Source organism: Brachyistius frenatus, unplaced genomic scaffold (genome assembly GCF_029030835.1).
Source record: "Brachyistius frenatus isolate BFR_SWC_R1_liver_20210118 unplaced genomic scaffold, ASM2903083v1 Contig_14, whole genome shotgun sequence".
Lineage (NCBI taxonomy): Eukaryota > Metazoa > Chordata > Actinopteri > Embiotocidae > Brachyistius > Brachyistius frenatus.
The window spans coordinates 6,043,756-6,071,303 of record NW_027210613.1 but is presented as its reverse complement, the minus strand read 5'-3'; the positions used below and the strand labels follow the sequence as shown (position 1 = coordinate 6,071,303).

Sequence of the window (27,548 nt, the reverse complement as noted above, 5' to 3'; positions counted from 1 at the left end):
GACATCCCCGGCACCGCTGGCCTCAGATCTCGGCTTCCTTTTTCTGGATGATGAGACTTCTGTAGGGGAGGAATCAGCAGGCTTCATTTACTGAAGCAGCGGGGAATAATATAGTGCCAGCGTTTGGATGTGTCAGGTCCTATATCTCCGGCTGTTCTATTAGAAATAGACCCCAGTGCGGGACAATTAACCCTTGGCCTCAGCAGCAGATCTGTGCAGTAACAGCCCAGCACGGGACAATAAATCAAACCCGGAGGGAGAAGCGCCCACTCCCTCCCCTCCTGGTTGGCTGCTACTATCACCCAATGGACCAAGCTTACATGATGGTAAATGTGCTCCAGTGTTATCGTATAATCACTAGAGGTGCTGGTGATGTAATATGTTTCCTGGAGGCAAAGGCACCCTGATTGTGTGTTTGTGCTGCAGATCAACGCCTCCGACCAAGTGTAACCTTTTAAACCAGATAGCAAGAACATTATTGATCAGTATTCTTGTTTCAAAGCAGCAGAATGTCTAAGAGCAGTCACATGCGACTCAAGATGCTTAGTTTATCCTTTTTTCCAGAAAGAATAGCCCATGACATAAAATGGGGGGAAAAAGAGATATGAAATGACAAGCAACAAAAGTGCCCAGCTTGTGTCAGCGCCTTAACCCTTCGGCCACCAGGCCATCAGGCCATCCCATTGTCATGTTTGTTAATCACATAGTTACCTATGTAAATCAGGAAATTGGGAAACGTGATTCATTTTAATTGTGCTTAAGGTCCAGAAATTTAAGTTTAATTAACATTGGGCACTTGCTTTATGTTTAATTTTTTAAAACATGTTTCTCGGGCTGGTTACTGAACTAAGATAATTAGCACGGACTAAATTGGTTCAGTAGTATTTAACATGAAAAACGTCCCTATCAGTTGGTACCAAATATTAATATGGTACCAAAACGTCTTGTATATTCATAGTGTTTGCTTGATGTGCACAAGAGTAAATATTGTAGGTGTCAGTAAACCATAGCAGTTTGTACTCGGGCAGCCCGCTCATCTAAATAAAATCTCTCAGTTTCAACTTATGTAGCTTAAATCTTACATTAGAGTACTTTATTCCGATCTTCAAAAGTTTTTTGGACCATTTTTCTTACAATGGATATGAGATCAAATTGGTATAAAAAAAAATTACTGCTATCGAAGTCAAGGTATTTTTGAACCCAGCCCTAAATGTTCCCCAGACTAAGGAATAAAAACAAAATCTTTAGCTTTTATTTGTGTTATTGTTACCAAACTTCAAATATCATATTGGCATTGGTATCAGACAGTTTTACTGGCCTGTAACATACCCAACCAATCCAGCAGCCACAATAATCTGTTAATGCATCAGTAGTAAAAATTAGAATTATGAATCCTCACTGCAATGAGGCCGGCTGCGTTTTTGTCTGCAGCCTGTCATATTGAGACCATTGGTTTGATGGCAGATCAGAGAAAAGAATGAGCGGCAATAAAGCTGCAGACCACGGGTCACCTTCAGGACCTGCTCGTGGTTATTCCTATCATTAGCATGCCGCGTCTCGTGCTGTCCTGCTCCAATTATTACTGACACAGGCTCTGGTCTTATGACTGAGCTGTTCAAACTGCCCACTGTTAGACTGTAATTCTCACAACGATGGACTAATGTGAAATATGGCAACAGATGCAGAGAGCAACGGTTGAAGCACATTATTCAGGACCCAAGGGCCATTAAAGCCACAGCTATTAAATCTAATTCGAAAAAATTAGCTTTTTGGCGCATGGAATAGGAGGTTGTGAGGTATTATGATAATCACTACATTCCCCAGAGTGCCTGCTTTCTCCAAATGTTATTATTATTTGTATGTGCCTATGAGAGTGGGCTTTAGGATATGTAGTCTTGTTTGTGAATGCTTTGTGGATGGGGGTGGGGAAATTTTCCTCAGATGCAAGGGCAATTATTGCTTTTACCAGGCTTTGTTTTCTTTTGTGTGGGTCTGAAGTAATTATGGCTCATTGCTTGATTTGTTGTCGGTTTGAGAGTATATGTGCATGTGTGAACAATTTTGGTTTAGTGCAGTTTTAATACACACTCTGTATTTGAGCATTTAAACCAGGCTGATGCTCACAGGTACTCTTAATACCTTAACCTTACTGACAATTTTAAAAGCCCTGCCATAATCATATGCTTAGAATGTCAATTTTATTTCACTTACATTTTTATTGTTTTAAGATCTGTAATGCTAATTGTGTCGGGAACAAAGTACAAACACTTCACGTACCGTTCTCTGACATTGTCAAAAGACATGTGCGTGATAAACATCAAATGATCCACATTCTCCAACATCTCCGATGTTGTTTTAACTGTTTGATTCTCACCTTTATTGTATTGAAAAACAAGTTTTTTTTCCAGGAGAAGTCTCTCAACTGAAGATATCTATAAAAATCACGTGTCCTCAGATGATAATTATCTTTCCGATTTTGGAAACTCCTTCTCTTTCTAAAATGCACCAAACTGTCATTCCTTTTGCCAACCAGTGCTTAAATCCTTGGTCACGTTGGGCTGCTTTGAAATTCCCATACCCATGCTATCAAATCCTACCCATTATAGTCAAGAATGTTAAGTTTTACTGGAGCTGTAGGGTTGCCATTTGTGCAGTTTGTCTGAAAGTCACTGCAAGATTTGGTTTTGTCAACTTGTGAAAATTCAGTGTAAATAACTTTCCATTCATGTTTAATCACCTTCTTAAGTGCAAAGTATGGAAAATTAGTCTGAGAGAAGCTGCCATCAGTTTCTACTTTAGAGAGGTATTATGTTAATCCAAAACAGCATAGTTATTACTCTAACTCTAGTCCAATCTTTCATACCAACAATGACCCAACTTGTGGTTGACAATCGTATAAACAGCAAACTGAGGTTCTTTTGGTCTGAAATGGTAGCGAGGCGGTCAGTGTGGCTTTGGTGCACATTTAATTGTGGCTGGCAGCTCAGGTTGGTGTCTGATTTAAAATGCACATTAAATGTGGGAAGAAGACACTTACATTTTTATTTTCCAGTTTCCATAAAAGGAAGAGCTACAGAGAGAAATTACAAAAATAAAGATCAAGCTCTTGATGCATATAAATCACCATGAAGCTAAGGCTCTGGTTTATGTTGGCTGTGGATCATAAACAATGACCTCCACTTTCTCTTCTTTCTGTTTCCTGGTTTCCATGACAGTAAATGGTCCGTTGATGGAATTTGGACTGTTGATCAGACAAAAATAAAGATTGCAATAAAACTAGAAAATAATTGACAGATTAATCACAAAGAAAAATGATTCTTAGTAACCTTAGTTGAGCATCTGAGGTAAATCTATCTTCTTAAAACTCTGCTGTAAGCCAAATTTTTTTTTTCAGTCAGTGATGTTTTAATTTTCCTTTTCATTTAGCTGCCGGCTGCACGTTCGAGGAGGATTCAGACCCTAATCTGTGTGACTTCACCCAAGGGGAGGAGGATGACTTTGACTGGCTGCTGTTTCGGACGTACAGTTCACCTTCTTCCAGCTCTGACCTCCTGAAGGGTGAGTTCGCTGCTCTCTTTGGACCTCTGTCTTCTGTATTCGACTGTTTTTTTTTAGACTGCAGCCATTTGAGTCAAATCTGTCTGTTGGTGGGGTTTGATTAGACAGACCTGATCAGAAGCTATAAACCTTACTCTGAAACACAACAAGTAAGAGAACATGGGTTAAAAGGACCAGAAGCTATTTCTGTGCCACATCAGCAGCTGGTGTGTGTTTCAGCTTTTTTTTTTTTTTTTTTTTTTTGTCTTAAAGTCTGAGAAATACATAGACGTCTGTTTGTATCAATGTAACCGGCATATCAGAAAAGCAAGACTGTGTGTAAATCAGCTTTTATACATGTCCGCTGTCCATAATGCATCAGATCTAATGAAGCACTCACCCCAGTTTTGTGTGCTTCCTGCTAACCCCAAGGATAATTTTATGTTAACCAGCCTCACAGGACTAATGGAAACCAGCATTTTCCTGCCATCATCCTCTCTACTGGTGGTTGCCAGAGGGAGATGGCATGCATAGTTTATAAGGCGCTCCTCCATCTCTGCATTAACAAATACCTAGAGGGATCTGACAAAGAGAAGAGTGCTGTTTCAGCTTCTCAGCAGAAAAATCAGTGGCTCTCTGTTAAACAACTTCTACTGTAGAAACTCGCTGTATGATTAAGGAAACGACCTCCCTCCAGTACAACCAATCAGTGATGATATGGTAATGAGAATTCAACAAATCCATGACAAAAACATGCATTTAAGTCTTCAGTGTACATGAGAGGGATAGAGAGAACATACATGCTCTTTTTTACAAGCTTGGAAATAGGAACTGGCATCCTTTGATGGCAGAAGAAACAGTTAATATGGTAGCTATAAAGAAAGATAAGCTAAGAGGAGCAGATGGAAAGATGACAGGATAGGATACAATCGGATACTAAAAAGAAATAAACACAGTCCTCAGGGAACATTTGGTCCGTTTAGAAACTATCAACTCAAATAGCCTTTGAAAACGGTCAAAAATATCCTGCAGGGGTAAATGGTCATATTTTTAAAAGCAGGGTACTTTGTCATTTATATATTACGGCTCTAAAATTCCTTCAGGTGGCTATCCAAATACAATTCTGTACTTGATAAATCCCACATTTACTCCCTAAAACTCTTAAAACTCCACCTCATTCCCCTCGACATCATCAGCATTTGAGTGAGAATCTGCCTTCAGCCACCAGCCAATTCACGGCAGGCAATGAGATAATTAATACTTTTCCCTTTGGGTTTAATTAAAACTTACTGCCATGGCATTTACAACAATCCGGGCCTTCAGTGGAACAGACTTGCACAGGTGGAATGAGGCAGGTACTGTAATCTGCGCATGACGAGACGGCACGAGAGACTGAGCATCAGCCCTCAATCGATCATTTCTGAGGACCAGCAGAGAAATTAAATTGAATTTATTATCTGTTCATGCTTCAGCCCTGCAATAGTAGCAGTCATGTTCTTCCTCTGATTCTTGTCACTTTATAGTGACAGCACAGTTCCTTCGTTAGGTACTGGTTGACATTTTCATTTTGTCATTTAAGGTGGATAACCTTGCTGCAGATACAGGCGCAGGAAGTTTTCCTCTTTCCCCCCCCCTTCTCTCTGACTTAATCCCTCTGTGTTGACGTCTAACAATGTATCACACTGGGCAGCCAAGGTGGGGGGATAACAAGAGTTTATGAGATAAGGCTATTTACATTGGACCAGTATTAACTTTGTGGGGCTGAGAAATTGGTGTCGAGGGAAGATTAGTAAACACAGCTGAGATAGCAGCAGCTTGTGGCTCCCTGGAGAAATTAGAGACTACCGCTCCCATGAAAGAGAAAAATAGTCTTTGAAAAAATAAGAAGATTGAATGCAGTGAGATCTTAATAAGAATGGCCCTTTTTTTAAATTTATTTTATTTTATCACATTCCACCTTATTTTGAGTTTGATTGGAGAAGTCTGGTTGATATTGATAATCTTCAGGCTTCTTGCTGTTTTAATGAAGGAGTCAGGCATGCAGGACGGTGACCTTGCAGAGAAGAATGTGTTTGCATGTCAAGTGTACCTAATTTTTTGAAAGGCAGATTCATTAGCTTGAAAAAGTTATGGGTCTCCTGCATTATCCATTACAGTGTATCAGGGTCGTCCTAAGGAAAAAACCCATTAAATGTGTTTAAAAACAGCTAATGCTGATGGATCTTTCTATCTTTGTTCACCTTGTTGGTGGAAGAGAAATGTTTGATCCCCGGCTCCTCCTGCTAACATGCCGTTGTCCCTCAGCAAGATACTGAAACTCAATTTTCTCCCGATGGCGGGCCAGTGCCTTGCATGGCACCTCCACTTGTCATTAGTGTGTGAGTGTGAATTGGTGAATGAGAAGCAGAACATTTTCTATATTCTTGAAAGGAGAATGTACCAAGCTTGTTGATCGCAGTAAAGGAAGAACTCTTAACTCGCCTTTTGACCATAAAGTTACAAGGACATATGTGAAAAACTGTGAAAGTAGGCAAATTAGTCAGATGCTTGGTGAGAAAATGACAGAGTTGTTTGACATTTTCTTTAAAAAAAACATACAAGGGTGGATCAAAATGTTCATGGAGCAGGAGGAGTATTTACTCACGAAGGGTATAACTTGCCCCTGGTCCCTGCACGTCGCGATTCCTCGCAGAGTTACCTTTTTCTGTATGTATTGTTGTGCAACTCCGATGTTTGAGTGGAGGCAAAGGAAATATGCAGAGTTGGAAAAGAAGACTGAAAAATCCTGAACTCCTTGTCAGGACAGTTTACTTTGGAACTGGTTATAAAAAAAAAGAAAAAAAAAAAAAGTACTACCCAGCAAATGCACTGACCTTTTTGGATTTCTCCCATCAAAATACAGCTGAGTTCATAAAATGGTTGCTTGGTCCCAGAAATGTTCCCGAAGCGGAAAAAGGCGATTCGAAGCATAACACGGTAAATGGTCTATACTTATATTGTGTGTTTTTACCTGAGCAATCTCAAAGGGCTTTAAAATATTTCTCCCATTCACCCACTCACACACACATTCACACACCAATGGTGGCAGAGCTGCCGTGAAAGATGCTCGCCTGTTATCGGGATCATGATTAGCGGGCAACCTGCTATACTGTCTTAGCCATAGCTGCCCCACAACAAAACAAATAGTTGACATATCCACTGAAAAAGTAAAAACTTCAGTTCATCAACACATTGAATAGTATGCCTAATAATTTGTAGGCAACGTTTTCCTTTAAAATTCTACTTTGAATTTCACCTCTACAACTTAGTTGGACTCCCAACAGAAAAATAATATCAGAATCAGGATTTTTGTATCTTACATGCTGACATTACCCGCAATGCAACTTGACCCCCATCCACTATGTCAAAGATTCAGGTGCGTAATGGGAGTAACACAATGCTGATTAATATGCACAGCTCCAGAGCCACTAAAGGTTTTATACAATTCCTTTCATAAATCCCCCTTTAAGTTCAATGACTGATACAAGAGACTGAAACGTTTCTCTTTCAGCCCTTTACGTGCTCAGTGAAGTGATTGTTGGTGAAGTGCCACTGTGCACATAAACCTCGCTCATCGCTTTCCTACTGAGTCATACAGAAATTCTCTGACGGTAATGAAACAGTGTTGAAATATGCTACTGTTTTTTTTATCACCATGTGTTGCATACTAATCTCGCATATCCCTCAGTCTCCCTGTCTTTTTTTGTAAATATCTTCTGTCCAATGGCACACATACAGTGCAGGTCCTGCAGCTGTCTAGAATCCAGCTCTGTCTGTGCATTTCTACATCACGCTGCAACAACCTAGGGTCAGTTGATTGAGCTACCTAGTTGCACAAAAGGCTCTTACATAAATGTCTCAGACTCTTGTCAATAGACTGTACTGGATGGGACCTAAGGTCTAGGAAAGGTTGAGACTATCATGAAGCATGGCTGTGACCATTATCGCAGGCTCACAGCCTGGCTCATACTGCAGCAGCAGACTGCATGTAATGACCTTAACAAAGCTAATTCATATAGTCAAACTGGCATACAGTCCTCCATCTGTATCCCCAGCATCCTCTTTCGGGCGGCTGTGGAGGACAATGTCATTCTGGACTTTACTATCCGTCACCTCTCACCCCTGCTTAGCCTCAGCCACGCTGTGGACCAGTAGTGCATTATTGTGTGGTTGTCATTGACGGTGACCTGAGATTCATCTGCGTCTGTGAAAGGGTGAGGCAGAGCGAGGATCTGCTGTAGGGGAGGTTTTGTTATCAGAGCTGTCCAGCCATCCTTACTCGTTTAATACTCTATTACACTGCCCTCCTCCACCTTTCCCTTCTGGCAGTTTGCATTCACACAGCATATGATCCAATTATTGTTGAGTCAAAATTCTGTTTATTTTGCTCTTAAAATTCTGGGCATTTTTAGACAGATAATATACTTCATAGCTTGTCATTTTGCTGCTTGATTTGCAGAGAAAAATGGTTTTCTATAGATATGATGCAGATACTTTTGTATTCTCAGATGGAAAGTTCTGAATCTGTTTTTATTTAATTAAACAAAATAAGTGCACTGAGGATAGAAGAGGTCAAATTTTTTTCTAAATCTATAATAGCTGGAATCTCCCTGCAAACGATTGGAGGACAATATCTAATTTTGCTTTATGTATACTTGACATTACACAATATTATCTGAACATATTCATGACATTCAGAATTGGTATGATTTACAGCTGAGTAGTAAAGCACTTATAGGGCAACAATGACAAACTGCTTGTGAGTAAAATCACCCGTAATCATAGAGTTGGCAGCTCCACGCTACGTAACCTGCTGTTAATTTTTACCTTCACAGTTTGTCAGTACAAGCTGCCTTACCCTTAATTCTGAAGGTCTCTATTCAGACCTCTAAAGATTAAAACAGTGATATTGTGTGAGTTTGATAGAGATTGTCAGCACTGTGTTGTTTAAACTTGACAAATGTCAAGCGACCTGTAACCAGGAACACCGTGAGAGAATGCCTTTAAATTTTCCACAAACGTTCACTTGGACTTGAGGATGAACTGATTAGAATGTGGTAACCAGAGGTCAAAGGTCAAGGTTACTGTGAACTCACAAAACATGTTACTGACCGTAACTCAAGAGTTCTTGCGCTAATTATGAAAACATTTCACAAAAATTTCTAATAGGCTAAAATGATGAATATATAAAAAAAAGGTCAAAGGTCAGCTTTCTTTTGATGTCATAATGTTAAGCAAAAACACTTCTTTGGCAATTTTTCAACTCCATCACTCAGTAACAGAAGGGGAGATTGTGACCATATTTCACATTGGGTCAGATACCAAATTGGTGTCACTTATCTTGGGTATCTACCATGAAACTGTGCTGATTATATGGACCTTCTCTGCTGCTGGGTTGAAAATGTGTGTGAAGCATCAATGTTTGAGAATTTGTAGCTTCTTTGAAGCAACATCCATGTTGGAGATACTGTCTACTGTCATGGCTACAACTTGGTTGTAATTTCCTTACAGCCTTCACTGTGTAACTGGTTGATTGAGGATTACAGCTGTGAGGTGGTTATTCTCCTTAAATATGTAAGTTACCAGCAAAACTCTTGCTCATTGCAATTTAGAATTAAAAATGATAAACCGTTCTGCCCAATCTCACATTTACAGTGGGTACGGAAAGTATTCAGACCCCTTTACATTTTTCACTCTTTGTTTCATTGCAGCCATTTGCTAAAAACAAAAAAGTTCATTTTATTTCTCATTAATGTACACTCAGCACCCCATCTTGACAGAAAAAAAACAGAAATGTAGAAATTTGTGCAAATTTATTAAAAAAGAAAAACTGAAATATCACATGGTCATAAGTATTCAGACCCTTTGCTCAGTATTGAGTAGAAGCACCCTTTTGAGCTAGTACAGCCATGAGTCTTCTTGGGAATGATGCAACAAGCTTTTCACACCTGGATTTGGGGATCCTCTGCCATTCTTCCTTGCAGATCCTCTCCAGTTCCGTCAGGTTGGATGGTGAACGTTGGTGGACAGCCATTTTCAGGTCTCTCCAGAGATGCTCAATTGGGTTTAGGTAAGGGCTCTGGCTGGGCCAGTCAAGAATGGTCACAGAGTTGTTCCGAAGCCACTCCTTTGTTATTTTAGCTGTGTGCTTAGGGTCATTGTCTTGTTGGAAGGTGAACCTTCGGCCCAGTCTGAGGTCCAGAGCACCCTGGAAGAGGTTTTCTTCCAGGATATCGCTGTACTTGGCCGCATTCATCTTTCCTTCAATTGCAACCAGTCGTCCTGTCCCTGCAGCTGAAAAACACCCCCATAGCATGACGCTGCCACCACCATGTTTCACTGTTGGGATTGTATTGGGCAGGTGATGAGCAGTGCCTGGTTTTCTCTACACATACCGCTTAGAATTAACACCAAAAAGTTCAATCTTGGTCTCATCAGACCAGAGAATCTTATTTCTCATAGTCTGGGAGTCCTTCATGTGTTTTTTTTTTTGGCAAACTCTATGCGGGCTTTCATATGTCTTGCACTGAGGAGAGGCTTCTGTCGGGCCACTCTGCCATAAAGCCCCGACTGGTGGAGGGCTGCAGTGATAGTTGACTTTGTGGAACTTTCTCCCATCTCCCTACTGCATCTCTGGAGCTCAGCCACAGTGATCTTTGGGTTCTTCTTTACCTCTCTCACCAAGGCTCTTCTCCCACGATTGCTCAGTTTGGCTGGACGGCCAGGTCTAGGAAGAGTTCTGGTCGTCCCAAACTTCTTCCATTTAAGGATTATGGAGGCCACTGTGCTCTTAGGAACCTTGAGTGCTGCAGAAATTATTTTGTAACCTTGGCCAGATCTGTGCCTTGCCACAATTCTGTCTCTGAGCTCCTTGGACAGTTCCTTCGACCTCATGATTCTCATTTGCTCTGACATGCACTGTGAGCTGTAAGGTCTTATATAGACAGGTGTGTGCCTTTCCTAATCAAGTCCAATCAGTTTAATTAAACACAGCTGGACTCCAATGAAGGAGTAGAACCATCTCAAGGAGGATCAGAAGAAATGGACAGCATGTGAGTTAAATATGAGTGTCACAGCAAAGGGTCTGAATACTTATGACCATGTGATATTTCAGTTTTTCTTTTTTAATAAATTTGCACAAATTTCTACATTTCTGTTTTTTTTCTGTCAACATGGGGTGCTTAGTGTACATTAATGAGAAATAAAATGAACTTTTTTGATTTTAGCAAATGGCTGCAATGGAACAAATGTAAAGGGGTCTGAATACTTTCCGTACCCACTGTATTTCTAGCACAGATGTGTATATATATATAGAGCTTGAAGTCATGGTTGAGTAAATCTTAATAAGAAAAAGTTATGTATAAGCCAAAGTAAAGTATCCATTTTACAAAAATAGCTGATATTCGAGGCTAAAACTGTTCGATGATGAATGAAACTGGAGATGAGATAAAGTGGTCTGTTGTTTACTTTCAAGGGATGATGAAGCATCTTTAGTTCATGGAGAGACGAGGAACCATTTTAACATCTTCTTGCTTGAGAGCTATATTTATTGTTTGGCCTGGGTCACAGCGGACAGTCATTCCCTTGAAGAGAGTTGTGCCCTATCGTGTGGTTTTTAGATTCTATAGGGTTTTTATTCCAGTCAAACGTTTCACCAGCTGATTGCACTAATTAACACACCTTCAGTCAGACAGGAGGAACTAATTAGTGCAATCAGCTGTAGTATTCGGTGGGAATGAACCTGCGGAGTCCTCCATTGCTCGGAAGGGACAATACTGGCTCTCTGAGATAATTGCTTATGACTCATTACCTCAAGGCAAAGGGGATCATATTTATTGATCACCGATGTATTATATAAACGTCTGAAGGCCAAGTCTTCTTTTAAAGCATCTCAAAAATGCCTGTCACCTCACTGAGGCTTTCAAAATATAACAAATTAATTGAATTGTTATTCAGGGAAGCGAGCGTCCGCTCCCTTTATGCTTTCTCAACAAGGTAAGGAGGAATCATTAATGTGAATGATAGAGACACGTTTGGGAACGGCAGACATTTTGCCAGTCACTGAAGCCTGCAGTTTAGCTGGAGTGAACTCTATGACCAGTTTTTTTTCTTTTTTTGCTCTCCGTTTTTCCATTCACTCACACACAGACACCCAGGTGATAGCTAGGTATGGTAATGCAGTCCCCCTTTTGGCTGCAGTTTCCGTCTAATTAGTGTCGCCTTAGAGGGACAGCTCGAGGGCTTTTATGTGTAAATGTGCAGGTTTAACAACATAATTGAGGCTCAGGAGGCTCACTCGGGATCGCAGCCAAATAGACTTTCTAGGGTGAGCCACCTAAACTCAGGTGAGATGAATTGGCCGGTCACTTGAAGCATAATAGTTCAGCTCATGAAAAAGGCCATGTGGGTGACAACTGCAATGAAGCTGGAGCATATTTGCTGCATAAATTGGAAATTTGGATTTTGCTCACAAATAATGGCCATACTTGACAGACTCAAGAGATTTCCATTGTGGCTGCTTTGTTTATTTATACCTTGCTCTTTTAACAATTCCAGCATAGTTTGAAGACAATGAATAATAAAGCGAGCTGCACTGTACCAGGTTATTGCCTTAGTATGAGAGTGGTGTTGCTTTTTTCACATTATTTGTTATGGAAAACATTTTGCAACTCCAATACAACTTTTTTTTTTTTTTTTTTACATTTTACTCTCTTATTATATTATTTTATTACTATATTATATGGTATTATATAGCCTGTTTTAGGTAATATTCAACCAGACTGTGATCTTTGCCTCACCTCACCCAAGTCCTGCCGTTGCTGAAACATAATTATAAATATAATAATACTGTACCGTACAAGTGGATATTGTAGTGCGGGAACGGAAGTGTTGTCAGTGATCATATTACTGCTACATCAGTCTCAGTGTATTGGAGACTTGTAAAATATGCTCATTAACAGTGTTTCCTCATTATGTTGACAGACAACATAATCTGCCTGTAATAACATTTCCCTCTGATTTGTTTTGCTGTTGCAATTTAACAGTTGGTAAAGACAATTTCTGGGAGACTGGGTTAACTAGAATTACTGCCTAGCGGTTGTATGCCTCCACTAACCACTCAAAGTGCAGTTTACATGCCGATCTGTCCCAACTCATATAGATGATGCTGCAAAAAAGGTATAATTTCTAAGATGTTGATAGTTCCCACACAACTTCCTGACAACATAGAAGATCTATAAAATCACCACAGTTTTAGATGGACACCCAGGGAAGTGTTAACAATGAATTATCTATCTTAAATGTGAAATATGGTCACAATCTCTGCTTCTGCTCCTCAGTTAAGGTGAATAATAATCATTTTAACCTATTAGATATTTGTGGGAAAAGCTTTCATAATTTGCATATAAATCTTTTAGTTAATTGAACTTAAACCTAGGTTTAAGTAAATGTCAGTGCCAAATTTGAAGAAAGTCCTTTCAGGCATTCCTATGGCGCTCAAAAGAATTGGAAAGATGTGCAGTCATAGTGACTGTGAACTCTGATCTTTGACCACCAAATCTAATCACATCATTGTTGAGGCCAAGTGAACATTTGTGTCAAATTTTAAGACGTTCCCTCTAGGCATTCCCCAATTATCGTGGTCCCAAGCATGGGTTGATGTCATAGTGAACTTGACCTTTGACCCCTCCCCCAAATCGAATCAGTTTATCCTTGAATCCGAGTAAATGGTTGTGTCAAATTTTAAGTGATTACCTCCAGATGTTCCTGAACATTGCGTTCACAGTGGAAAAAGGATGTGAAATCACGCTGACTTTGATCTTTGACCACCAAAATCGTACCAGTTCATCCTTAAGTCCAAGTGAATGTTTGTCACGCACTTGAAGAAGAGGCGTAAAAAACATTCTTGATTGGCTACAAAGTGTGATGGTCAGCTTGAAAACCAGAGTATTCGTGACAAAGTGAACTTTTGTAAAGTTTTAGTTTCAACCAACAACAGAACTACTTCATGATAGTGACACTCAACAGTTAATCTATCAAATAAGTTGTAATGTAAGTTTCTGCATATACAATAACACAAAACCCAGTTAGATGTGCAGGGATCCAATCGCAATTTCAAGGTACATTCAGAACTAAACTGTCACGGGGAAAACCATGTATAATACATGATTTAATGATAAATATTTCTGTTGAGTGCTGAGGACTAGTATTGATCTGTGAAGTTAGTGTAAGCTCAGGGCGCAGAGCTGTGGTCAGGGGATACTTGCAAAACTGAATTCTATATCACTTAATCCAATTTGGGCTGTCTGATTCTTTCTCAGTAAGCAAAAGATTAGCAGAGTTAAAGCATCTTTGTGAATCAAATGTGAACACTTGAAAGACATTTCTACTCCTGCCTGCTGGCTTTGAACATGTTCTATTAAATATTTGAGGCTTTCTTTCTTCTCCTGATATCCACATGTTTTCTGCTAATCACACATTCTCTCTTTGGTGATCTGGAGATTGGAATAAGCTTTGTATCTGTGCCCTGTGTGGATAGTTTTTAGAATGCGTTTCTAGATATTTCTAGATATAATGAGTAATGAGCCCGAGCCAGTTGTTTGAAACCAGAACAGATCGCTTCCAAGTGTTTCTTAAAATTCTGTTTGTATGCAGGCCTGAGTTTAGCTTTCCCAACACAAATTAAAAATGCAGAAAATGTGAAGAAAAGTAAAGGTTCGTCATTTATGCCCACAACAACTAAGTCATGAGCCTGATATCGGTTTTGATAGAGGGGAGAGTGTCTCTGATCTTTTGCGAGCAGTTGAACAGGCAGATGAGAAGTCAGAATGAGACGTATGTAGATTTGTTACTTTGATAGTTAAGTTTTATGAATTAAAAGGTTTTCCCATATTTGACACCTCTCATGGTATTTTACTGGAAGCAGTATTTTTTTGAATGCCCAGCATAGATTAATATTTTGCAGTTTGATTTGGGCCGAAAAATAATAAAGTTGTTAATGTCATCACATACGGTAATCCTAAAGCTTATCTGTAGCACTCATTGAGGAGTAGCCTTGCATAACCAGACCCAAATCCACTGTGTGAATATATCGATCGAGTCAGGCTCCATTTAGGATTGTTTCCAGTCGTTGCATTCTACGAGGAGTAGACCGCGGGTTCATTTTTAAACTATTTAGGCGGCCTTTAAACAATTGGCATTGAGTACCACATACAATACGTACTCTCCTACTGCTGCTATTGTTGGAATTACTTCAACATTGTCACGCTTACCCACTCCCAATGGTCATTGATTGGTCCGCTTTTCAGAGTGGCTGGGTGGGATTCCAGACTGTAATCACAGCAAAGCAGAAGCTGTGAGCAATGGGGCAGAGCCAGGCTAATTTAGGAGGCCCTCTATCTGCATTAAGTCTAGGTAGAGCTGATTGGCTGAAACATCTCAGTGGTGTTGCTTTAGGGCTGGTTTGGTGCTCGTACCCAACTTTGCTGCAAAAGGTTACATAGAAACATCAACCAAAGGAAAACAGCTCTGTGGTGCAAAACAAAAGAAAACATTAAAAGTTATGGGAGGGCAGGGCAGAGCATATCAGCTGCAAAAAATAGTGAGAGAGTACCTACCTATGTGCAGCAGATGCTTTATCAGCAGACTGGGATATCAGAGTCGTGCTTAACAGAAAAATGCACTTAGAGCAATGAAAATGTAAATGCAACCTATGTCAAAGTGCAACACCTAATGAAAAGACTTCCTGGTTTATTAAAATTCTTGACAGAAACATGCCCTCATAACACTAAACTCATTTTACTCCGGGATGAGAGCGTTGCTCTTATCATTGCCAACTTGCAGACTTGCTATTTGAATGCCATTATTCTCCAGTGCATGCTTTATTTTCATTGTGAGGTTGATTGCTTTTCTAAGGGGAAATACAATGTTGGAGTGGTCTCCTGTGGAAGTGTGAAGCCACCACCATCTGCTTATAAATGCAATGCCCTGTGTCCCAGTGGGACCGGAGTTCATATCTCAGAGGTCCCACTGGGAAAACTGGTTGCAGCTCTGAGGAATCGCAAAACCGCTTTAGCTGCACAACAGCACTTAGAAAGGAGTCTATATAACCATGCAGCCATGCCCTTTAAATTTCACAACCATAAAGCAGTGCATAATAATTCTGTCATTGTTTTAAAACACACAATGTTTCTTAAATCCTCTTAAGATGTGTTTCATGTTTACATCAGCTGTCACTTTGGCTGAGTGGGTGATGGATGCATCATTTAGGACTGAGATTGCTGTATATGCCTTGAGTGTCCTCACCATAATCGGGGGGGGGGGGAAAAGAGCGAATTAATGGCAGAGATTCACATCCCTGCAAACGGCTTGAGCAGAATCAGTATGCTGCCATTGATCCTCTGCTGTGAGACTTAATGATTTCAGTGTATTTTCTCATAGTGGGTGGCCAGGAGAGCTTCTGAGAGTAGGTTATTTCATCACCATTTATTGGAATAACATTGATTTGAGATGTTAGATCCTCTCGAGGCGCATCTGGTCGGAGACTCATGAAGTACCAAGAGGGTCCTTTAGAGAATAAGCGAGTGGGGACAAAACATTTTATTCCTCTTCCTAATGTCCCCCCCCCCCCGCCCGCAATGTCTCGCCTCTTCCTGCCATTCTCATTCACATACTTCCTCTCAGGTGCAATTTAATTCAGCACTGTTACCATAATAACTCTTGTCGTGCACAACACTGTGTCAGTAATTGATATGTAGGCGCTGCTTCTGGGTGGAGCCATTTGCATTAAATCGTGTTAACTGATATGATAATGAATGTGAAAGGCCTGATGCAAGCAGAATGAGTAACTGGAGATGGATAGCGATTTGAATTATACACAATAAGTAATATATTATATCAGGTCCCAGGGGTCCACAGCTCTCCCTGAATTTGTTGCCTGTCTTTTACTCGGATCAGTTGGAGCTGCCTGGATATAAATAGTCTGTATCAGGTCTGGCATCTCCCTTCTTCATCTTCCCACCATCCTTAATGATATCTGATGTGGAGGGAAACATGCAGAAATAGATGGTGAGAGTGAGACCAAATATAACTCCAAACACAGATATTTGTTATAGTAGTATTTCAATGCGTTCTTTTAGCAGTAATATCTGAAGATGATCTGACTTACAAAATATCTCTGTTTCTCATATGCCAGCCTGATTAGTATGCTGTCCATCTCCATGCTTTTAACCAGACTGTTGATAATTTGCTTCTCAAGCCTCACCAAACTTTATTATTCTCCATTAACACATATAAAGCAAATTGCCTTTCAGATAAGTTATGAAAGACTTGGATGAAGAAGGGACAGCAAAGTCGACGAAAAACAAAGATGAATCAGCTGCAGTGAAGTCAGTGACTTCATTTAATACTTTTTTTTTTGGTGTTCAAAACACTGTCACACTTAAATGAGTTAAACAATGTACTTCTACTTTATTTTTACAAGTATTCCAGTGGCTGATGTCTTACTTTTACCAGGACCATAGTTCAAGGAGGGAAGATGAGTTGACATGCTGAAGAATTTAATGGATTTTGTGATGAAAAGCCCACAAAAGAGCAAATATTTTAATGCTTATAATTCTTTGAAGTTTAGGAATTTTAAATCTTTAAATTCGTTCGTCCTTCCTTGACTATTTATTCAAGAAAGACAGCCTACACAGAACATGGAAAAAGCCATTATATAACGCAATTATTATTACACTTACGCATTACACATACTGTTTATAGTGTTTACAGTTGTACTACTGCATATTTTTGCTTTTATTCAGTATTTGGTGAAATTAAATTTATTTACCAGTGATATTTTTGTGATAATTTTTTTGATATGTTTCTCGCGTTGTACAGTTATTTGTTTTTTCTCCCGCTTTTAGTTTTGGTGTGATGCACCACTACACCAGCACAATTTCTTTGTATGTGAAAACTAACTTTCTCTAGTTTGGATTGGTACTCGGTGCTGAGAAGGAACCCTGAGTTAATGAGTCAGACTGGGTATTTTGAGTGAAAAAGTGAGTTTTGTGCTTCCATTACCTCAACATTGATCTCTTGTGCTGCATTGTATTCTTTCCCTGAAATTTCTGCTTTCAGTGGTAATTGTGCCTTTATCCAGGTTTTCTCTTTTTAAAGTCGAAAATCGGTGACATCATTTTTACAAGGTGGTGTATGTAGTTTCCTGTTGAATATTATACAAGACAAGATGACTTTAAAGTAGACTGCCTCCCATCTTAAATAATTCTAAAATTAAACATTTTTATATCATCTGTACTTCTAGTAAAGTATAAACAGGAATAGTATTTTATTTTGTAAAATGTATAAACCTATAAGGTAACATTTTAAACCTAAAAGACCCATTTTCTATCTGGCTCCATTTGATCACTTAACTTAATACCCGCTATATGCAAAAGAGTTAGCATGAGGCAATGGAGCGAATAATCGACCAGGGATACCTGGATGATTTGGTGTCCGGTTTCATCACATAAGTAAGTTGATAAATGAGACCAATCTCTGAAATCCCCAATGTACTACTATAAGTCACAGTCTGCTAGCTCTTCTTACAAACTGTGATGTAGAGAAAACCATCTCCTTTACTTAATTAAAAAGAAAAGAAAATGTTCTTCGTCGCAGTGATAATTCAAACCGTGATGACATGTTTTGACAGGCTTTTCTTGAGATGTAGACCCTACTTTTCATCTTCATCCTGTCCTCCAAAGGCAGAACTGAAGCATTTGATGAGGAAGCGTTGGCTTACATGGGGATTCTTCCCTGTCGTTGGACAGTGGGGGATGCTAATAACACTGAGAAGATTATTTGCCTGTGAAACAAAGGCGTCCCTCCAACCCTGGACGGGCTGCAGATAGAATATTTGTCCTGCTCTGACAGTAAATGTTCGGCAAGACGGCAAGTTAGGGTATGAAGAGGATGAAGGTTACAACAGCCTGAGAGATGTTCGTTCTGAGGAATAAAAGCCTTGTGTGCTTTTATGGCATCTGTAAGATTACTACATTCGATTCCTTTTTTCACAGTCATTACAGTTTTTACTGCCTCTATCAAGTCTGCTCGGCACCTCCTACCTTTAGAAATACTGACAGCAATTACAGAGCGTGAATGGCACAAAGCAGCCGCTGTATTTTGCGATCATGATAAAAATGTGGCTCCAGATGCTTATGCTAGCCACAGCTGGAAGCCGCACAATTGCTCGGAACAAAAACAGAACAAAACAAGAACTCTGGATATTTGTAGCATAACAAAATGCATTGGTGATGCAGACGAGGTAGTTCAATCGTGGCATTGTGGTCCCGGCTTCCCTTGTGTTGTTAGTAATGGCAGTGAAGAGCATGTCCCTCCGAGGAACACTCCCAGGTTGTTACAGCTAATGACTGCTGGGGGTTCTCCACTAGAAGCTGTCTGACAGCATTTGCTCAAATATTAATATCAGACGATGAGAAGGAGAACGATCGCGTGTGCAGTAAATTGATGTCACACAAACGCAACATGTGCATGAGTAAACTTGGCACAGGCACTCAGATTCACACCATCATGAATGCATATAGTATGCTGACTTATGCTTTGCATGTGCAGTAATTGATTTATCTAAGGAAACATGGGGCAGCCATGCTTAGCCAATCAGCTGCTTTGCCCACATGTCAGTTTATGTGTTTTGAGGCAACGCCATAAAGTGAAATCTGGAAGGCTCTGCATCAGTTTTATTGTGACAGTACAATTATGAAGTTCCAGCTCCCAGTGCTGTGTGAGCTGCTTCCTCGTCACCTTGCTAAGGGCCATGCTCTCTAAAGGGAGCAATAGAAAAAGCCATAATCATAACTTCAGTAGAAACTCATATTCTTTTATACGCTTTGCTTGTAATGTTTTTCATTGCAGAGAAAACAGGGAATTCTAAAATCTAACTTGTGGGAAATATAATGTTTCAAAGTCTTCCTGCCGCTGCTTTCTGCTGCAGCTCTCCTCGTCTGATGTGTTCTCTTTGAGGTGGCAGGGACAGTCTGTGATGCGCAGCTGGATGCCCCTTAAATGGCTGCAAAACGCTTCCTCAAACAGCTGTGGGATTTGCACATCGCTTAACCTAATTTATTTGGGGCCTCTTTGGGAGCAGAGAAGTCCTCCCAGCTCAGGATCACATGCACCTATTTGTGTACACACACACACACACACACACACACACACACACACACACACACACACACACACACACACACACACACACACACACACACACACACACACACACACACACACACACACACACACACACACACACACACACGTTGGTTTTTCTATCTTAGTGAGGACACTCATTTAAATAATGCATTCCCCTGCCCTTTACCCTAGCCTTAACCATCAGAAGTAAGTGCCTAATCCCAACCCTGACCTAAACCTAATTCAAATCTTAACCCTAAAATTAAGCCTTAATGCTCAAACTGCCCCTTAAAGTTGTGAGGACCAGCCTAAATGTCCTCACAATAGAGAAATCCCCCCACAACAATAGTTTTGAACCAAAATTGGTCCACATAAATATAGAAAGACATGCCCACTCCCACACACTCCCACACAAACATTTTCCATTTCACTGATTCCAAGGCTGTCCTCGAACTGCACATTTGCACCTGTATCTCTGCTGTTCCACAGCTTATCTCACTCATTTGCACTCTCTTTGCTTTTTTATTTTTATTTTTTATATTGCATCTCTGTCTAAGGCTTTGAGTTTTATTTCACTCCCCAGCTGTAGCATGATATTGAGAATGAGATGACATTGCAGTTCTGTTCCTGAGCTCTGGTTGGTGCATTATAAATGCCTTCTCACATAGACATGTTGCAACAGACTCAGAGAGCCAGACTACGATCTCGGCTCCAAGTCTCTGAAGAGGCAAGCTGTCTGTGGCAGGGCAGGAGCAGCCGAACACCAGCTAATGCTATCCCAACCTGCGCTCATTGCTGGAGGCGTGTACGCCTCTAGATGTGAGCGAGCCTTTTTTTTCTTTTTACCCAAATGTCTGCTCGTATGTCAGTCAAAACACTCCATCTTCAGTATCCTACTATGTGTACTGGAACTATCTACACAGTTGAACGTCAGATGCAGTCAAACACTTTTTTGTAAAGTTACTGTCTTCCCTTCTTAATCCTGTCCTCTCTTCCCTGTGTCAAAAAAAAGTTCTTAAAAAACACTGTGCCAAACTCGCTGTAGAATGCAGCTTGCCAATTAGAGACTAATCTAATGATGCACAACAATTTCCGCAATGCACTGGCCTATCTTTTTTTAATTGAATTAGGAGAGGAGCAAAATAAAGCAGATATTCCCTCCGCATTTCTTGGAGCTTGATTACAGAAGGCATAGACTGTTAAAAATTCCAGCGGCTGGGTCAGAGTCGTGCTATCTCCTGCTACGATTAAAGGGCCAGATAACCAAGATTTATTAGCCAAACATCCCGACAATTAATTAGGAAGCGGGCCTAGACTAATCCTGATTCCACGGGCTTCAGCGGGTCGAACTTCCTTGCACTACCAAGAGGAATAGAAGAACACTTCAAAGACAAGGCGAATAAGGGAAGGCTTAAATCAGCTCCCACATATAAGCGAGTGTTGTTACAGTATAATTGTGTATCTGTGGCTTCTGTTTACAAGTGCATGTGTGTTATGAGTATATTAACTGAAGTGTGTGTATGATAATAACCTGCAGTAGATATCATTAATGTATACTGTATATATATATATATATATATACATACAGTGTGTGGATGGACACATGGACCGGGCCTGCTTGTTTACAGAGGCAGGGTGCAGCTATAAATCCTCCCTCGGACGTCTTAAGCGTAAAGGTTTAGCCCTTTCCACAGTTCAAAGGCTCGTCTGCAAATGCTGCTGGCTGCAGCGGCTCCTCCTTTTATTTATTTTTTCTTCCCTACTGCTCTGCTCGGCTTCATCTCATGAAGACCTCGCGCCCTGAGAGGCTCAGCAGGTCACAGCAGCACGCAGTAATGTACAGTCTGCTCTCTTTGTTCTGGGTACGCTTGGCATTTGGTCTCGTAAGACCTCCGGGTCTTTCAACGCAGTGCACACCAGCAAGCAGATGGCTGAGAAGCTTTGTTTTGGCTATTAGTAAGCCATCTACTTTGGGACTGGTGCTATTTTTTTTTAGTACAAAGCCAAATTCCCAGCTGAATTTAGCTGAAGGATCACTGGGAGGCACACTATGTGGGTAGATTGGACTGGAAATCCTTCAGAATCTGTGGTCCAATCATGATGAAGAACTGTTGAACTGGGGGATTTTTGTCAGGACTGTGATATTGTATAGTCAGAGCTGATTATGCTCTGATTGGATGTAAAGTGATACCTGAGCATATGGTTTAAAACCCTCAAAGTATGAATCTGCTGTCATTGTGACCCACAAAAGATGATGAGTAGATCACAGGCATGCGTGTGAAACATTTGCCTCCTCCAATAACCACATTTTGATTTTTTTGAAAACTTTTCTACATGACATAACCACACAAAATCCTTCTCCTTCCCCTGACTCTTAAAATATGAATAATCCTATGGTTAATGTTAGACTCTACCTCACTGAGAGACGGGAGTGAATTAATTATACATTTGAATAAACACTTCAACTCTGCTGTTCTGTTATTACAGGTTATGGTTTAGTTTCATTCCCCATGTGTCTTGAACATCGAGAACATTTTGAAGGTTGGATTTATGGAAAGCTGTTAAAACAAAAGAGATGTCTACGTGTTTTTGCAAAATTACTCACAAATTGCCACATAATCTAGTGGGGAAATATGATATCTTGAGTCTAATAACTTCTCACTAACACACGCAGAATTAATTAATTGTATCGTAGATATGCTGCATTTGTTTGAACACTGTCCTGGAGAACTCCTGGAAATGTCCTTGCGAGCATGTCCAGAGACTTCGAAAATCAGGACAGAGAACAGATGGAACTCTTTGGTCCACAGTGGACTGTGTCTTGCAGCCTCCAGGTGTGCTCAGACTGCCAGAATTCAGCCCGATTTTGACACGATTTAGTCATCCCGCCATTTTTCCAGTGTTGGGTTCGCATTTGAATGTCGTGAACGACAAATGATTCTCATAGTGTGACATGATTGAAGAACAGCGAGGTGTCATCTGGGACACCACACGACACACCAACAAAAAGTCTGGTATGTCAAAACCTTTTTGTTTTTACTTGTCTAGTTTGACCTATCCTACGATGTGCTCCTTGATGCCGACCAATTGGATGACAGAGTTCTATCTGGCGTGCATTTGTAAAGATGGTGAAGAGAAAGTGGGATGTTGGTGTTGGGTGGAACAACAGAACAGAGAAACAGTTTGTTGAGCTGTGGCGACAAAGCTGCTGCCTTTTTGACGTTTCCTCGAGAGCGTCATGTAAAAAGAGATAAATGTGTCCAAGAAATAGCAGATGCACCTCAGCAAACTGATGAGTCATAGCCATGATTGACAACTTCTTGACCCTTTTCCACAACAACACAGGAACCCGCACACGAATGTAACGATGGTTGGTCCGGGTCGTAGTTGTAGTGTTGCCGGTCTCCTGACAAAAACACAGAAAGAATTTATGGCACTTTGATTGCCTAATTTGACATATTTACCATCATAACAGAAACATATATCATTTAGTCTTAGCCTGGCATATGGGTCATGCTTTTTAAATTACAGAAGAACATGTATCTCTCTAAAAGAGCACGAGTGCTCAGCAAACATCAGTTGGATAAATAGAGGTTAAAAACTCTTTGATAACTGGATCTCTGCCCCTGCACCTGTTAAAACTTGTGAGACTGAGGTCCTCATGGCTTAACAAAGTTACTTCTAAGCATTACATTTCTTGGCTGTGTGTATGGTAGAGCCAGCCGGTGGATCCTTCAGTCTCTGTCCATCTGGCTCTATTGTTGATTGCAGACAGACTGGCTGATGACTGCAGCCTGGCTGGAGAGGCAGAAATAGGGCCCTGAGCTTGCAGGAGCTCCCTTAGGCTGGGGCTTGGCAGGGCTTTTCAGAATTGCTCCATTGCAAACCCTCTGAAAGTGAGCACAGCAGTCTCCATGGTTGCCTAATGGCCATGCTGCTGCTCTTCAGAGTTTGGCAGTTGACAGTTTCTGATCCTTTTTAAGCAAGAGGTACAGATAAAAGCCCTGGCAGGCAACGAGGTGAAGTAGAGTCTGAGTTGTCCGCTGAGATTTAAAAAAAACTGGGAGAGCTTGGAAAAAAATGTTTTTGTGTGCTGTGTTTTATTGATTATTTTAAGTGAGCTTTGTAAAAACTACAGTGCCTTTCCAGAAATGCTGCAGATGGCTACTCTGACAAGCTGTAAATTTATCACTTTGCAAACTTCGTGTGAATAAAAGTCCCTCACGGCTTGCTGACAGCAGGAAAACAGATCCCCAGAATACTGACTGTACAAGAGCGATGCAATATACTAATGTTCAGAAGAGATTGTTTTGTTATTTCTCTACGGGCCATTTACACGGACACACCGTGTCATCAAAATGCACATTAAGTAAATAACTTTGTTTCACTATGCATCAAATGTATATTCAGCCTCACTCCAGTCCCAAAGGCTGCTACAATGCGACACACATCCCAATACTGAACCCTGTCTGGCCCATCGTGTGATCACCTCGAGGTACATAGAAGAGAAAGAAACAGAGAATAAGACTGCAAAACAGAATTTTTAATTAAAGTGAAAAACAGAGGGCACCATTACAACATTACATGCAGTGGAAGGAAGAGAAAGTTATGAGGTCAAAGTCCAAATTTGCTTCCCCTGTGTCTGTTTTAATCACTCTTCAACGTATTTAGTGTGCATAGCTGTGTACCCAAGGATATGTGCCGGAAACAAAGGCTCAGGATGTGTGTGGCTTTGCTGCCCTGCTGCATTTCTGTAAAAAAAAAAAAAAAATTCTGTAGGTTTTGTTCCCCTCTGCTAGTGTCAGTGTCACGACAAGGATGTCACACCACAGACAGACACCACATAGAGGGCCAGAGAAAACAAAATCACTCAGCGCGCAGAGGTAGTAATCGATGGGAGGTTAAACAAAAACAGAGGAAGAAAAGCACACTTCCTGCCAGTCTTTGGAAAACAGAAACCACTTTCATGGTAGAAAAAAAAAAAAGCAGAAGAAAAGTGCATCTTAACCGGCTCAGCTTTTCAGTTGTGTACACGTGTGGAGAGTAGTGATGGTGAACAGATGCTGTTTACGTCCATAGATAAGTGTGTCATCATTACAAGGGACAACTGCCAAAATCATCATGCTTGGGTTATGTATTGTCTTTATCTGTGAGAGCAAATTCAGCATCTATTGCATGGTTGTGCAATTAGTCACAGTTTCCGTAATGCACCGTTATGGTGCAACGCGACCATCTCGACACACAGCAGGTGTTTGTTTTCAAACAACAGGCATTTCTCATCAAGTGACAACTACAGTCAATGTGCAGTGCTTATGGCACTTTGCTCCTCTCTTTAATTTGCATAAAACATCTTGAGAATATGACTGTATGAATATTGAATTCCTCGTGCTTTTGCATATGCAGGCACATATTCTCTAACTGGCTCTCTGTAGCTGGTGCTAACTGGCAGCACCGTGGCTTCAGTGCGTGGCGCCTCAATTTAAGACTTAAGAATTTAGATTCTCTTTGTGCCGGTTGGATGTTCTACCAGTATTTGAACACTTTTCACCCCGCCCCAGAAGAGATTTATCAGGTATGAGGCCCAATGCTGCCTGCCTGTTATGGGTCAAATGTATTGGCCGCATTTTCCCCATGTGGATTAATTAAGTTGTGCTTAGTATGTATGTATTACAGACAGTGAAAACATAGCAGGAACGCAGGAGGTAATTAATAACTATTCATATCTGATCTCCATTTAGATAAGCTGGTAAAAAGACACTGGTTAAGTTTATCCACAGACTAGGGACTTTCTTTGCATGCTGCACCCCAAAAATGGTTCCCCATCAACCTGATACTTGTGCCTCTCTGTACGTGGAAAGGAGCCAGTTCTATCTTGCAATGTTGCAGTTTGTATTGTGTAATACATTTTAAAAATGAAACTGAACATTCAACAGTGTTGTGGGTCCTTGGGAAGCAGAAATCACAGTTATGTACAGTTCTGGACTCGGCACCTGGACAAGAAAGAAACACTCCTGTACAATACTGGTGACCAGAAATGTGTTGTGGAGCTCACCAGCAGTGAAAAAATAAGGTTAAAAAATTAAAAGCAATGTGGCTTTCAGATACAGTGTCCTTAAGGCTTTTCCTCACCCTATGCATGTGAATGCTTTTTTAAGGACTACTTCTGCAATACAAAGCAATCATGACTATACTTTCCCAATCAGCTACGTGACTACAGGTGGCATGTGATTAGGAATTCTTAAGCAATTTACTTGTTTGACTGCAAACACAGGGAAAGCATAGTAACAGTAACAATTATTCTAGATAGACTGAACCAAGACATGTATTAATGTGCATTTTCAATTGCACATACAAAATAATTTGACATACGATGAAGCCACAATGTTATCATTAATTTGATCATTTGCATCTGTGCTCTCATAAAATAAATGCCTCAATCCTACCTCCTCGAGAGAGCTGTATACTTGCACTTTGATCAAAGGTAGACAGAACGATAGAACGATAGAACGATAGAACGATAGAAGATCGATCGATAGATAGATAGATAGATAGATAGATAGATAGATAGATAGATAGATAGATAGATAGATAGATAGATAGATAGATAGATAGATACTTTATTAATCCCTCAGAGGGAAATTTGTATACAGGGCAAGCATATTGAATATAATTGGAAAAAAAAAATACTACACAATAAAATAGAATAACATTAAATAAACTAAACTAAACAACAGTGCAATGAATTGAAACAAAACAACAACCAAAACAATATACGTGTCTAAGTAAAAAGAAACAAATCTATTTCTTATAGTTTTTTGTCAATTGTTTACATATATTGAAATTCTTCCCAAAAAAGGTATGCAGCATTCTTGGTGGCAGCCAAGGTCAGAACTACAGTAGCTGTCACAATGATGAGTGCTTCTTTCCAAGATAGAATGTCTGCCCACCAAACAGGGTGTGTGTGTGTGTGGGTGGGGGTGGGTGGGTGGGTGTGGGGGGGTAGTTACTCACAAGCACATTATACCTCTGGGATGGGCGGAGCTTCAGCCTCCTGCCTTTGGCTCCAGCTTGCCTGTCATTATGATGACTCTGCGGCCTATCAGTGTCTGCCTCAGATTTATCTATCTGGCACTAGACTGTGGCCTCATCTCAGGCTGTAACCTGGCACCTGTCCATCCGTCAGGCTCCTGAGTCCTCCTGTGACGAAATCTTTCTTTCTATACAGCACATACTGCCACATGGCAACGCTCTTGTTCACACTGCTCATTCAGTCAGCACAACTAAATATATGTCAGCGGACATAGCAATGTGTTGCTATAATAAGTATCTGCAGAGCTGGAGCGATGCTTTGTCATTGTTGAAGCACTGTAAATGTGTTAACATCCAGCAGGAAAGAAGCTGGCAGAGTTTATTGGGACTTAAGTGTTTTGGGAGGGATAGTGTGGGTGGACAACTTTGCTGATGGCACTGGTGAAGGCTCCCTTAAACAATCTGAGTAATTACTAAAAGCATGCTGAAGGCCATTTAAGCAGCATCTGTTGACATCACTGTGACACAAATTTCAAGATTAGGTGTATATGTGTGCGAGCAAACTGTGTTTGTGTGTGTGTGGAAAGGGTGGGAGAGATAAAATGAGCAGATTGTATATGAGGTTGTTTTGCTTGAATGGCTTGTTATGTTGATTTGTCATTGCTGACTCTAATATCTTGGGATATAGTGTGCCTGGAGCCATACAATTAAATCACTACAATGTTGACTTGTAGAGTGGAGCATCAGAAACAACACAA

General features: G+C 40.5%; 1 protein-coding gene across 4 annotated transcripts in view; it reads left to right on the top strand.

Moving 5' to 3' along the window:
• The window catches only part of ptprub (protein tyrosine phosphatase receptor type Ub), a 162,452-nt gene that overhangs the window by 47,538 nt on the left and 87,366 nt on the right, over window positions 1–27,548 (top strand). For all 4 annotated transcript variants that reach the window (XM_069693312.1, XM_069693311.1, XM_069693310.1 and 1 more), the window contains exon 2: window positions 3,427–3,558. In XM_069693312.1, coding sequence (XP_069549413.1) covers window positions 3,427–3,558 — 132 coding nt within the window. The remainder of the gene's footprint in view (window positions 1–3,426; window positions 3,559–27,548) is intronic.